The sequence below is a fragment of the Microcebus murinus genome, chromosome 14 (assembly GCF_040939455.1).
Source record: "Microcebus murinus isolate Inina chromosome 14, M.murinus_Inina_mat1.0, whole genome shotgun sequence".
NCBI classification, from domain to species: domain Eukaryota; kingdom Metazoa; phylum Chordata; class Mammalia; order Primates; family Cheirogaleidae; genus Microcebus; species Microcebus murinus.
The window spans coordinates 69,845,971-69,859,732 of record NC_134117.1 but is presented as its reverse complement, the minus strand read 5'-3'; the positions used below and the strand labels follow the sequence as shown (position 1 = coordinate 69,859,732).

General features: G+C 45.3%; 1 protein-coding gene across 1 annotated transcript in view; it reads right to left on the bottom strand.

The window, feature by feature from the left end:
- The window catches only part of LOC105860128 (polyunsaturated fatty acid 5-lipoxygenase), a 47,990-nt gene that overhangs the window by 27,433 nt on the left and 6,795 nt on the right, over nt 1–13,762 (bottom strand). Inside the window, exons 2-3 of the mRNA XM_012744635.2 lie at nt 11,281–11,479; nt 6,862–6,943 (exon numbers count right to left, since the gene is read on the bottom strand). Of these exons, the coding sequence (XP_012600089.2) occupies nt 6,862–6,943; nt 11,281–11,479 (281 nt within the window). The remainder of the gene's footprint in view (nt 1–6,861; nt 6,944–11,280; nt 11,480–13,762) is intronic.

The following is a 13,762-nucleotide window of genomic DNA, read 5'->3' as shown; positions in this document are numbered from 1 at the left end:
GTCGGCTTCTCCAAGTACCTGCAGCGACGGATGTGCTGGCTTTCTGACACGGGACTATTCTTAGTTGTTGCTTTACTTCCAGCCTCGGATCTGGAAGCCTAAGAATTCATGTGAAAGAGGAACTCTAAGATTGTGCAGACAGTGCAAAGTTTAGTGCATTCTAAACGGAAGTAGAAGAGCAGGTCTGAAAAAGACAGAGGAGCAGAAAGAGGAAGAAAAAGATGATGATTAGATCTAAGAAAGGGACAAAGTATCTCGCCAGGAAGCCCCCTGCCTCTCCCCACAAGTCCTAGATTGTGATGGCATTAAACAGTTCCCACAGAATTGGCTCGTTTGTATCCTGTTAGGTGAGTGGACAGCAAGTCTAATCAGGTCCCCACTAATTCATACTAAGGTGTTAATGGCTGATAATAAATGAAGCTAATTTTACAGGTACTTTATCTTAACCTAGCTCCACAGGCCAGAAGTACTAAGAGAACTGGCTGTGGGAGCTTTGCTGCATGTAGCTGAAGTGGGGAGAAAAGCTGAGAAAGAGCATAAAAACAACAATCCTTTGGGATGGGGGCAGAGCTCTAGGACAATGTTATGTGCACAGTACCAAGCACGAAGTCTCACAACACCTCATTTGGTGCCTGAGCTGAGAGGCTTGCACACAAATACTTTAAAACAAACTGTGAATTCATAATCCTTAGCATTACCCACAGTATAATCAGAGTACCTGATACTAAAGACAAAAACGTTTTATTTTTAACTTTTTTATTGTGAAATGGGAGATATAAATATATGTATGTGTATATACACACAAACACTTATGCATGCAAAAAATGCATAAAACACCTATATAACCACCACCCAGCTTAAAAATCAGAACGTTGCCAGTACCCTCAACCCTCACCTTTCTTGATCAAGCCCCCAGTTTCCAGCCCCCAGTAACCACCATCCTTGCTTTCATGATAATCATTTCCTGGTTATTGTCTGTAGTTCCATTACTATATGCCTCTCCAAACAATGTAATTCCAAACTTTATGCATTAGCCAGGCATGTTGTTTCTGGCTTCTTTCCTTCAACATTGTATCTGTGAGGTTTGTCCATGTTATTGTCATTGGTTTTCCTTGCTGTGTAGAATCACGACAATTTATTTATCTATTCTACTGTTGTTGGACACTGAGTTGTTTCCATTTCTTGGTGATCATGAATAATGCAATGTGAGCAATGAGGTGCACATGCCCAGGAATAGAATTTTCAGGTCATAGATTATAATGCAGTTTGAATTTTACTAGATATTGCACAATTGTTTTCCATACAGGTTGTATCAACTTATGTTCCTGTCAGCAGTATGTGAGTGTGCCCACCCTGTACATCTTCTCCAGTGCTCAGGTATTGTCACATTAAGTTTTGCCCAACTGGGGTGTGTGTGTAGGTAGTAATAGTGATTCATTGTCATCTTACTTCTGATTTCCTGATTACTACTAAAGCTGAGCACCTTTTGTATACTTGCTGATCATATTTTGTGCAACTGCTTGAACCTCCTGCCCATTTTCTACTGAATTGACAGTCCTCTCCTTACAGATTTGCAGGGCTCCTTTACACCCTGGGAGTAATGATCCTTGTCAATCACGCCATGACCTTACTCTCTCCTGGTGCCTTTCAGTGAACAGAGGTTCTTCATTTTGAGGCAGGTGAACTTCCTACTCTTTTCCTTTATGGTTAATGTCTTTTGAGTCCAGTCTCTTCTCATTCTCCCGCCCCTTGCCCACCCCCTTCTTCTGGATGCCCCAGCAGCCTGGGCACCACCCGGGAGCAGGGCCCTGTAACACATCAAGTGTCCACGTATGTGTGGCTGCTTCTCGCTTCTTTATTCTGTTTCATGGAAACGTGTTTGCTGGAAAGAGGATGGCTCTCGAGGTAGTTTGAGGCTGGGGCAATTGTGTTCCGGGTAGGAGACAGCAGTGGGGCTCTGAGCAGCGGGTGAAGGAGAAGAAGCCAGGAGATGAGAGATGCTTTCACAAATTTTAATAGAAAAGTTAAAAAAGGAAATATACTGCTCAGCTATGACAAGTATTTCATGAAATGAGGACCCATACAGGGCTTGTAAAAACTGGTTAAAGATTTTTAAGGAGAAATTTGTCAATGTATACCAATACTTTTACTAGTAATTTCATATCTGGGCATCTATCCAGGGAAATAAGAATGCACAAAAAGATTCATATATAAGAGTTTTCACATTGTTTATAAGAATAAAAAAATTAGAAAGCTTTTAAATGTCTAGTCAGGCTGGGTATTTAAGTAAATTATGGTGCATTTGTGCAATGGAATAGTATATAAAAACTAAAATAATGTTTATGATGAGATTTTAAAAATATGGGGAAATAATTCTGCTACACAGCCAAGGGTAAAAAGGACATATGGCAAGATCACATGTACAGGACAATCCCTAATAAAAAGGTAAGAAAAAGTGAAAACACCTAAAAGTGAAGTATAGGTATTTTCTGCTCTTACATTATTCCCTTTCTTTTGCTTTACTGGATTATAAAAAAAACACTTAGATGTGCTACACATTCCTCGTGAGAGGTTAAACTATTGAAGGGCAATCATGGCTTCCAAGGCCCCTCCGCTGCGGCCCAGGTACCTGCACTGCCTGGGTAGAAGGGTCCCTGCTGCCCCTTTCCCTTGGGGGCCACAGACTCACACGCTTCCAGGGGCCAAGGCAGGAGATGAAATGAAAGACAGGCATGATCTGGAAGCCTGGGGGATAGCCCTCCTCGCCCAAAGCTCCCGCGACCCACTGAGCACATTGAGAGGCTGCAGACAGCCATCAGCCACCTGTTTCCAGAGAAGCACTCTATATAACATGTGTTATTATTATTTTCAAACTGCTTTATTGAGATATAATTTATATACCATAAAATCTACCCCTTAAAATTATGCTATTGAAAGCCTTTTAATTTACAGAGTTGTGCAACCATCACTATAATCTGATTTTGGAATATTCTCACCTCAAAAAGACACCTTGCACCCACTGACACTCCGCTTTCCCATCTCCACTGCCTAGTGCGAAGGCAGCCACTAATCTACCAACCTGTCTCTCTAGGACTGCCTATATAGACAGAATAATACAACATATGGCCTTTTGTAAATTAACTTTTCATTTAGCATAATGTTTTTGAGGCTCATTCATGGCTTAGCATGTATCTGTAGTTCATTACTTTTTAATGAATAATACAAATAATATTCCATGGTATGGATACATCACATTTTGTTTATCTGTTCATCAGTTAATGGAATTTAGGTTGTTTCCACTTTTATGCTATGATGAATAATGTTGCTGTAATATTTGTGTACAAGCTCTTTGTATGAACATGTGGCATTACTGTTCTTGGGTAGGTATCTGTCAGTAGTACTGTTGGGTTATATGCTAATTCTGTTTAAGATTTTGAGGAATTGCTGAACTGTTTTCCAAAGCGGCTGCATAATTTTATATTCCACTAGCAATGTATGAGGATGCTAATTTGTCCACATCCCTGGCAGCGCTTGTTATTATCTGTCTTTTTGGTTTTAGCCATCCTAGTGAGTGCAAAGTGGTTATTTTGTGGTTTTGGTTTGCATTTTCCTGATGACTGATAATGCTGAACAGCTTTTCATGTACTTACTGGCTTAGTTCTCTCTGGAGAACTATCCTTTGCTGATTTTTAAATTGAGATATTTGTACAGTATTTTAAAATTAAGTTGTCAGAGTTCTTTCTATATTCTGGATACAAGTCCCTTATCAGATATATGAGGACTGTCTGGAAAGTGTCCAGCCATGGAATAGGAAGGACAGAGACATCACTGAAGATGACACAAGATACAAGAAACATTGTACAGAGGACAGTGACGCCTCAGTCCACTTCAAAGTTGGCACCTTGGGACCTCACACAGTCCTCCCAGCGTCTCTGAACCTAGCCCACACTCGTTCATCATTCTCAGGTGTTCTGCTTGTTGCAGGCCTTGCAGAACGTGAGTCACTTTCAACAGATTCTCCGCCGTCTTGGAAGCATTTGTGCCGCACTTTCATTCGCACTGCACTCCTGGCATTGTCCCCAAAAGCCTCCTGAATCATCCAAATAGTTTTCACTGTGGATGACTTACAAGTATTTTCTCTCATTCCGTGGGCTGTCTTTCCACTTTCTCGATGGCATCCTTTGAAACTTAAAAGCTTGAAAATTTGATAACATCAATTTATCTATTTTTCTTTTGTTGCTTATGCTTTTGGTATCATATTTAAGAATCCTTTGCCAAATCTAAAGTCATGAAGGTTTACTCCGATGTTTCCTTCAGAGAGTCTTACATTTAGGTACTTGATCCATTCTGAGTTAATTTATGTGTATGGTGTGAGGTAAAGTTCCAACTTCTTTGTTTTTCATGTGGCTATCCAGTTTTCCCAGCACCATTTGTTGAAAAGACTATTTTTCTTCTTTGAACTGTCTTGCTGCTTCTGTCAAAAATTAAATGACTATAAATCAAAGAGCTTATTTCTGAACTCTCAATTCTATTTCATTGATCTACATATCTGTCCTTGTGCCAACATCACATTGTCTTGAATATCACAGCTGTGTAGTAATTTTGATATTGGGAACTGTGAGTTTTACAACTTTGTTTTCTTTTTCTCAAGATTGTTTTTCCATAGATGCATTTCCATGTGGATTTTAGAAACATCTTATCAATGCCTACAAAAAAGCCAGCTGCAATTTTGAGAGGGATTGTGTTGAATTCCAGATTGTGTTGAATCTGTACATTGGAGAGTATTGCCATGTTAACAAAATTAAGTTTTCTTTTTTTTTGAGATGGGATCTCCACTATGTTACCCAGGCTAGTCTCGTACTTACAAGCTCCACTGATCTTCACACCTCAGCCTTACAAATAGCTGGGACTACACGTGTGCATCACTGCACCTGGCTAAAATTAAGTTTTCTGATTCATAAACATGGGATGTTTTTCAACATATTTAGATCTTCTTTAATTACTTTGAACAATGTTTTGTACTTTCACTGTACAAGTCTTGGACTACTTTTGTTAAATTTATTTCTAAATATTTTATTCATTTTGATGCTGTTGTAAATGGAATTTTTTCTTATTTTTATTTTTAGATTGTTGGTTGCTAGTGTATTAAAAAACAATTGATTTTTGTATATTGACCTTATATTCTGCAGTCTGGCTGGTTTATTATTTCTAATAGTTTCTTTTGGTGAATTCCTTAGGCTTTTCCATACATATGATCATGTCATCTGTGAATGGTGATAGTTTTACTCATTGTACTTCAATGTGGGTATCTTTTTCTTTTTCTTCCCTTAACCGACCCTCCAGTACAATGTTGAATAGAAGTGGCAAAGGTGGACGTCTTTATCCTATTCCTGGACCTTAGGGGGAAGGCATTCAGTCTTTCACCATTAAGTAAGATGTTGATTGTGAGTTCTTTGTAGATGTCCTTTATCAGGTTGAGGAAGTTCCCTTTAATTCCTATTTTTGAGTGTTTTATTTTTTTTATCATGAAAGGGAATTGGATTTTGCCAAATGCTTTTTTATATTTTTATTGAGATGATTATGTGTTTTTTTGTTCTTTATTGATATGGTGTATTAAATTAATTGCTTTTTGATGTTAAACCAACCTTGCATTCTTGGGATAAATCCCACCTGTTCATATTGTATAACACCTTTTATATACTGCTGGATTTGGTTTGCTAGTATTTTGCTGAAAATGTTTGCACACCTATATTCATAAGAGATATTGGTATGTAGTTTTCTTTTTTAGTGATGTCTTTGCCTGGTTTTATTTAATAGTAGGGTACTGGTGTCACACAATGAGTTAGAAAGTGTTCCTTCTTCTTCTCTTTCCTTAAAGAGTTTATGCAAGATTGGTATTAATTCTTTAAATGTTTGATAGAATTCACCAGTGAATCCATCTGGGCTTTAATTTGTGGGAAATTTAAAAATTACTCATTCAATCTCTATGCTTGTGATTGGTTTGTTCAGATTATGTATTTATTTCTTCTTGGGTCAGTTTTGGTAGTTTGTATCTTTCTAGGAATTTTTCCATTTCATCTAAATCAACTAATTTGTTGGCATACAGTTGTTCATATTATTCTTCTTTTATTCATTTTAATTTCTATGAGGTTGATTCTTTTTCTCTTTTATTTCTAATTTTAATACCTGGAGTCCTTTCTGTTTTCTTGGTTCTGCTTATAAATCAGTTCTGCTTATAAATCACTCAGTTACCAGCTCCCTGTGGTGGCTCCACATTAAATTACTAATTTAAAATTACTAATTACTAATTTTAAAATTTCTGCAATTTTAAAATTACTAATTACTAATTTTAAAATTTCTAAAATTACTAATTTTTAAATTTCCCACAAATAAAAACCCAGGCCCAGATGGCTTCACTGGTGAATTCTATCAAACATTTTAAGAATTAATACCAATCTTACATAAACTCTTTAAAAAAAGAGAAGAGGAAGGTCAGTTTTGTTGTTGATCATGTCTCATGTTTGTAATCAAATTATTATAAGAAACGTAACAAGTGCAGGGCAATCCCTCCAGTGGGAGGTGGGAGGACATTACGGCACACCCAAGCCTGTGCTACGCATTCCTCCTATGTGCCAATGTGGCTGATCCCAGGTTTTTTCATGACTCTGCTCACCATCTCTTCTTGGAGGGGTAGGCAAAGGTGTAGCTTGGAGACTGTGGATCCACCACAGGGAGCTCATGCCTGAGTGATTTATAAGCAGTGATGGGCCATATGCTGTGGTCAGGGTTTATTTCATACCGTGCACCTGAGACAGAAGAAACCACGGCCCCACGCCCATTTGTTCTGATACCGTAACTCACCGGTACTGTTTTTGCCGTGTTTCCAGTTCTTTACGTCTGTGCTGCTTGAGAATGTGGATTTGGTCATCTCGTGCCAACCTTGCTGTGAAGAAAGAACAAGTATGAGATGAGCCTAGGGGAAGATGACAGCAATGTCCAGTGCTCAGGCTTCCCTCGGAAGCCCGGCCTGTATGGAGGATTTTATGTGCATCATCTCACTGAAGCCCCAGGACACTCCCCCCATTTTGTGGTGAGGAAACTGGGGCTTGGGGAGGTTAAATAGCTTTGCTCTCAAACTTTGCCCAAGGTCACACACCCAATTTGTGGGTTTTCAAAGAGGACTCAAATCCCATGCTCTTAACTGCTCTCTTTACAAAAGGCAAATGCATTTCTTTATCCTCCTGCCCGCTCCCTCAGCAAGCCTTGGGGCTCCAGCCCCTTAGTGCTCAGAGAATCATGTCCGGATACATGAGCAGGGCTGAGCGCTCCTCGAGCTCAGCAGGTGCAGAATGTGCCCATCTCTGGCCTGCCCGTGCAGTTCCACCTGGGGGCTCTAGCCTTCTGCTCAGCCCCTCAGGACCTTGGTTCTGCAGAAACCCTGGGGTCCCTGGTACAGAGCTGCCTTTTCATTCCAGAGGAAAGGCATTGCGTGGTTGTTGGTAAGTATGTTTAAACCACTACAGAATGGTTTACTCCTCTTTCCTGCAATTCTTATGCTGAGAAGAAATGGCAGCTGATTGTGAACTTTAGTGTGGCCTGAGAGAGCAGTAGGACTCGCAGCTCTCATGCTTCTAAGTCCGTTTGATTGCTTCTCGGAGAAAGAAATGTGTGACTTCAGATCTAACACACAGATACCCACACTGTCTAGCTCCCTGTGGCTACACACAGGGTTGAGAACTAAGCTCCCAAACAGGATATAGTGTCCTAGCCTGTGGGCTTTGGGAGCACATGCGTGGACTTGGGCTCTGACACTTTAATCTATGACCTAGAGTTAGTTGTCTTGACTTCCTCACCTGTAAGATGGAGATAACAACGCCTATTTCTCAGGGTCACAGTGTGGATTTAGTAAGAGAATACAGTAAAGCTCTCTGTGTGGCCCCTGGCATCTGGCAAATGCCCAGTAAATGGGAACAGTAATATTATCATCATGCCTGTAGTCATCAAGGCCCTGAGGTTTCCCCTCCTCCCTCCAAGCCCGGTTCAGAGGTCATCCTGTCTTTCAGCCTGTCCTGCTGCCATCTTTCATTGCAGGAGCTGGGGCAGGTGCCTAAGGGCAGGGTCTCTTCTCAGGGCCTTTAGAGCAGATCAGCTCGTACCAGGATCACTCTTCACACTATTATTTAAGACAAAGCCAGTGAACACAGTCAATGGAGCTCCAAGTAGGGAGAGCCCAGATCTCCTAAAAAGGGGCCTATGACAGTCTTTCTCCAGCTCTCTGTGGTGAAGCACCAGGTTTTTAAAACTTTGATTCCAACACAGATTGATATTTTTGTAAAACACAACAAAAATTAATTATCAGAACAATAGAATAAAAAACCAAATCAAAGACATTCAAAATGTAAGCCATGCTTTTTATTATTAGGTGCAACAGTCATAAAATTATTCTGTCAAGTTGCTATAAAAGTTTCTAAAATACCTGCTCTTAATCTCTGTGCTGACCTCCTTGCAGATCTGGATCCAACAGTTCTCACACCGCACTCTGAGCTCTCTGGCCCACAGCACCTCCAGGCAGAGGCTGCTCCAGTCCCAAGCTTGCAGCTGGGGCCCAAACAGGAGACCAATGGGACCCTCCGCATTGTCCCCTGGGTATGTAAAGCCAGCCAGTAGTGGAAGCAAGATGAGTGTTAATGGTGACTATAAGCACTATTATTGGCTTTAGGAGGCATGGCTGTAGGCACTCAATGTTCAACATCTCTAATCTGCCTCAAAGAATTAGCCTATCTCTTGGGCACCTTGGCTCTGAGGAGTTGAATTTCTTCAGCTTCACTGGTATGTATAAGTCAAAACATGCAGAATTGCAACATACCAAGTATCAGAAACAGAATGGCTCTGTTTCTCTTTGCCCTGAGGGTGTTGGAAGACTCTACCCAGTGACTGATAGAAGTTCCAGGAGCAGAGCAGGACGACAAAGCCTGGATTGACTGCAGAAGAGATCAGGGGGAAGGTTTCCAAGGACTGATACAATAGCCTTAATGAAGCTGTCCCGTCACATAGATGCCCTGAATCCCTGGGGCCACAGTGACAGCCCTCTGACTTTTACCTTCACCTGAAGTACAGTAGTGAAGTATTTAAGAGGTTATCATGTGGTGAGCCATTGAATGGCTTGTGGGCCGGGCCTGCTCATTTCCAGGTTGTCCATGTGGTAGATTAATAATGGCTACAAATTCTTTGACATTCCTTCCATTGATAACTGGGTTTATTATATCCCCTCCCCTGGAGTCTGGGTGAGCTCTGTGACTGCTTAGACCAGTAGAATATTGTGGAAGTTATACTATGCTGGTTTCCAGGCCCAGGCCTGAGGAGACCAGCAGCTTCTACTTCATGTCTCTTGGAATACTCAATCCTGGAAGCCAGTCATCATGTAAGAAGTGCAGTACCACAAGCTTACCATGCTGTGAGAAGCCTTAAAGTATGAGATGCCCTGTGGAGAGAGAGGCCAAGGAGCCCTGAGGTGCCAGGCACATGAGAGAAGAATATCCTTAGCCCCAGCCCCTTCAGCTGATGCCACGTGGGCCACAGATGAACCGCCTAGCAGAGCCTTTCCCAAGTTCCTGACCTGCAAGATCATGAGCAAAATTAAATGGCTGTCTAAAGCTACCAAGATGGTTGGTTACACAATAGATAGTGGAGCTTGCTAGATAGCTTCTCTGCCCACTGTCCACCGTGTCCAGTCCCTGAAGGTGATGGGAATAGACTTCATTAATGGGGCTTCCCCTGAGCACAGCCACTGGGAACCTTCACCAGAGAGGAGGGCATGGAGAGAGCGGTGGGAGAGGCACAGCTCTTCCAAGGGAGTGGTCTCCAGGACACCCCCCTTTTGGGTTATTCTGCCACTCTTTTCCTCCCCTCTCCGCCAGGCTGGCAGTGCATAGGGTCCACAGCTCTATGAAGTCCCTTCCTTAAACCCTCCTGAGTTATCCTAACCTGAGTGTACCATCCTTAGTCTTTTGCTGGGAAGAGCTGAAGGATCTGAGAGAAGAATGACTTCACAACTGAGACGGTAGATGGGTGGGGAAGAGGGAGATTTGGAGCCAGTGTTTTCCAAATACTGGAAAACTCCCTGCCCACAACCTTCCACATTCTGACAACCACAAGACAAAAGGAATTTTGTGATGTTTTTGCTGCACTGAGGTGGGGGACAAACATCCTGTGCCCCAATTATTCGGTGCAGAGATATTCTTGGAAAATGGTTTCTTAAGTCAAGTTCTGTTTCAGAAGCAATGGGATGTGACCTGATAGCTTAGGAACACCAGGTAGAGAACTCTTTTTCTCCTTTGTTTCAGTTTTCTTAGCTATGAAATAGCGCTAACAGTCATTCTTATCTCACCTACCCCAGCAAACCTCTGTGAAGAACAGCCCAGCTAGGGCCGGGGATTGCTCTGCCAGGCTGGCAGCAGCTGTCCTTCTCTCATTGCTAGAGGCTGCTTGGCGTTTGAGGGTTTATCATTCCAGGTTTAGTAGACTGGAAGCAAGCCAAAGGGCCTTGAACTAAGGTAGGGTTTTGCCCAGGCATAAATTTGACTCAGGCACACTGAGAAGCTGGTGTGCAAGGGGGTCGTTCAGGGAGAGAGTGGCCTGGCTGGCTTCTGACACCTGTTTCTCTCTCTGATTCTCCATACCAGGCCAGTTGTGTGTACCTTACAAAGAATGGCCTCCCAAGGAAGTGCCAGACTGGGGTCTGCACCTTTGGGATTTGTACTAAGGGGGGCAGATTTTAGGTTCTTTTCTCCTTCGGTGAAAAGCGAGACTTCAGGTTTAAGAAGTGGTAACTGTGAACTCCAAGCCTGCCCATGGTCCCTTGGAGCTGGCACATGGGGTGCCCCTGCTCCACCCTTTCCCTTCCAGGCCTGTGTGGGGCACCCTGACCCCATCTGAGCCCTACTGTGGTTTCATGGAGGGAAGACTGTGCACCTGGAAAGTGAAGAACTGCCACGCAGGGGTGTGTCCCACAGGTTTATGCTACTGGTTACCTGTAGCATAACCGTCCCCTGTAGAACTAGAGTACAGAGGGAGGACGTAGCTGGCCATGTTGCCTGGGGACACTCACTCCCCCAGTTCACTAGTAGCTGAGGAAGCTCACACCTCCTGCAGGTGCACGGAGGCCCAGCGTAGGAGCTCCCCTGGGACACCAGTGTCGTCACCCCCACGGATACAGCCCCTGGGGAGGTGAACTTTCGCTTCCGGGAAAGCCTGGGGATGGAAGGGTCCTGAGCTGCTCACCGCGTCCGTCCCTCAGGACGATCTCGCCCTCGCCCGTGATCCAGCGGTAGCAGGGGAACTCGATGTAATCACCGTAGGGCGTCTTCAGCGTGAGGTACTTCAGGTACCAGTCGTCGTGGAGCCAGTACTTGCGCTTCTCGATTCTGACCAGCTGGATCTCGCCCAGTTCTTCATCCACCGTCACGTCGTAGGAATCGACCTGAGGAGAAGGGCGGGCGGGTCAGACCGTCTGAGGTCTCAGAGCCTCTGCTCTGAAGCGGCTGAGACCTCCCACCCGGCTGCGCCGCTCTGGCAGAATGACTGGAATGAAAGGCACTGACTAAACAACAGGTGCTAGGTCACTCTGACCTCTGTGCTGTTTCTTAAAAGCAGAAGATGGAATTCCCAGGCGAAAGATATCCTCCCTGGACCAAAAGGAAAATGATGTTCTTTTCATCAAGGTGGGGAAGTTGAGGCCAAAGGAAATCCATACAAACAGACCTTGTTACACAAACCGTTATCTTCCCGGTCACTTCTCCTCCCAGTTACCTGCTGAGTCCAAGCCCCTTGGCCTGGTCACATGTCACCACTTACTACTCTGTCCAATTCAGTATGTAAAGGACTGACCCTAACTGCTTCTTGAGGTCTTCATTTCCTTACAAGGGTTTCTGTGCCATGCAAAACTTGTGTTTTAAAATAAATTTGCATGCTTTCCTTCCATTCATCTGTCCTATGCCAATTTGAGTCTCAGGCCCAGCTGAAATAGGACGAGGTAGAGTTTTGCCTCCTCTACAGTTCATGTGGCCAAGATTCTTAGAGAGCGTCTTAAAAGAACACCTTAGTTCATTCAGCCACGATGCTCACCAAAGCCCTGCCCTCGACAAGGGTCAGTGCTGTGCCCTGGGTGACACGGTCAGACAAGCCCTGCCCTCTCAGAGGTGGGCTCCAGGGAGCCAGGACAGCACTGCGTGGAGGGGACTGTCTGCTGCCTGCGCTGCTCTGGCGGGAGGGGGAGACGCCCGCTGGAGCTGGGGCCTGCGGGCCGTGCTCAGCGAGGTTCCTCCTGAGCACCCCTGCCCCCCAGGCCAGCCCTGCTGGGCAAGGAGCCACGCCGGCCCTCACACAGGCGCCTTTCCGACTGGCAAAGTGCTTGCTGCCATGACCTCGGGTCCCCACGACAGCTTGGGGAGGTGGAGGAGTTATGACCTGTTACAGGGACGAGGACAGTGAGGCTGAGTCCCATGCCACCTACCAATTGGCAGAGCAGGAGTTCCATTCCAGGCCACTTCACCTCACTCTAGTTCTCCGTGAGTGAAAACCGGGAGGCTCAGACACACGGGCAGTCACACGGGTTCAAGGACACCTGCAGTTCATGGCCACGTGGCGCTGGCTAGAACACTCAGCCCAAGCGCTCCCTGCTGCACTGCGGCACCCCCGGCGGTAGGCTGAGGCTGGCCTTGTGGCTAGAAGGCTCCACTCAAGGCTGTGTGCTACGCTGCCACCCAGCTCCCGGGATGGAGCTGCTCGGGTCCTCCTGTGCCAGACCCCGTCTCTAGGACATGGGTGGGCCCAGCAGCAGCAGCCCTGGCTTCTAGGTGGTCTGCGTCTCTGCAGCAATCAGTGGCAGAGGGAAGGGGGCGTGGGGGCCTCAGGATTGCATTGGGTGTTCTGGTGACGAGAAGGTTTGGAAAGCCCTGGACTCGATGCCCTTTAAGGCACTTTCTGAGCCAGATTTCACCAATCCTTGAACTTTCCTTTGGCAGAAGAACCTAGAATTATCAGTCTGACTGTGAAGCAGATGGAGGGGAGGGGGCGTCCATCCTGCATGTGACCCCATGTGTCCCTGTTTCCAGCCCCCTCCTTCCATGCTGCCAGAAAAGACCCTGGAAGACTTCCTAAGAGGAATGAGAAGTTGGGTGTTTTCAGCAAACCTCTCAGCTCTGAACACCATGAGCTGTTTGCATGGTAGCTGCTGCCAAGGCCAGATGCTTGTGGTCAGAAAGCAGAAGCCTCCTCCCTGTGCCCCACAGTCTGGGCCTGAGTCTGCAGTTAGGAACAGTTTCCAGGATAAAGGAGCCAGGCCTGTGTGTTGGGATGACACGTCCTGGGTCTTTCCACGAGTGTACGAGCCTCTGCCCTGCCAGAAAGCTCCTCCTGCAGGGACGGTGCCAGCCTTGCCTGGCCACCTCTGGGAAAGAGCCCTCTGCCCCAAGGCTTGTCCTGTGGGAAAGCAGGGCCACAGGTGAGGCCACACAGATGGAGCACTGACCTGTAGGACCTCAGGCAGGGGCTCTGTCCTTACTGCAGGGTGGTGACCCCTGAGGAGAAGCCAGCAGGTCATGGGGTGCAAAGAGGGGCTCGTGGGAGAGGAGCCCAGTGAGGCACTGGGAGAAATGATCTGGGAGGAGGGAAGAGAAAAAGAAGGATGCAGCCCTTGTTGGGTGGCTTCTAGGGATGGGGAGAGAAGAAGAGCTCTGTGCGGGGGCATCACTGGGCCGGGGAA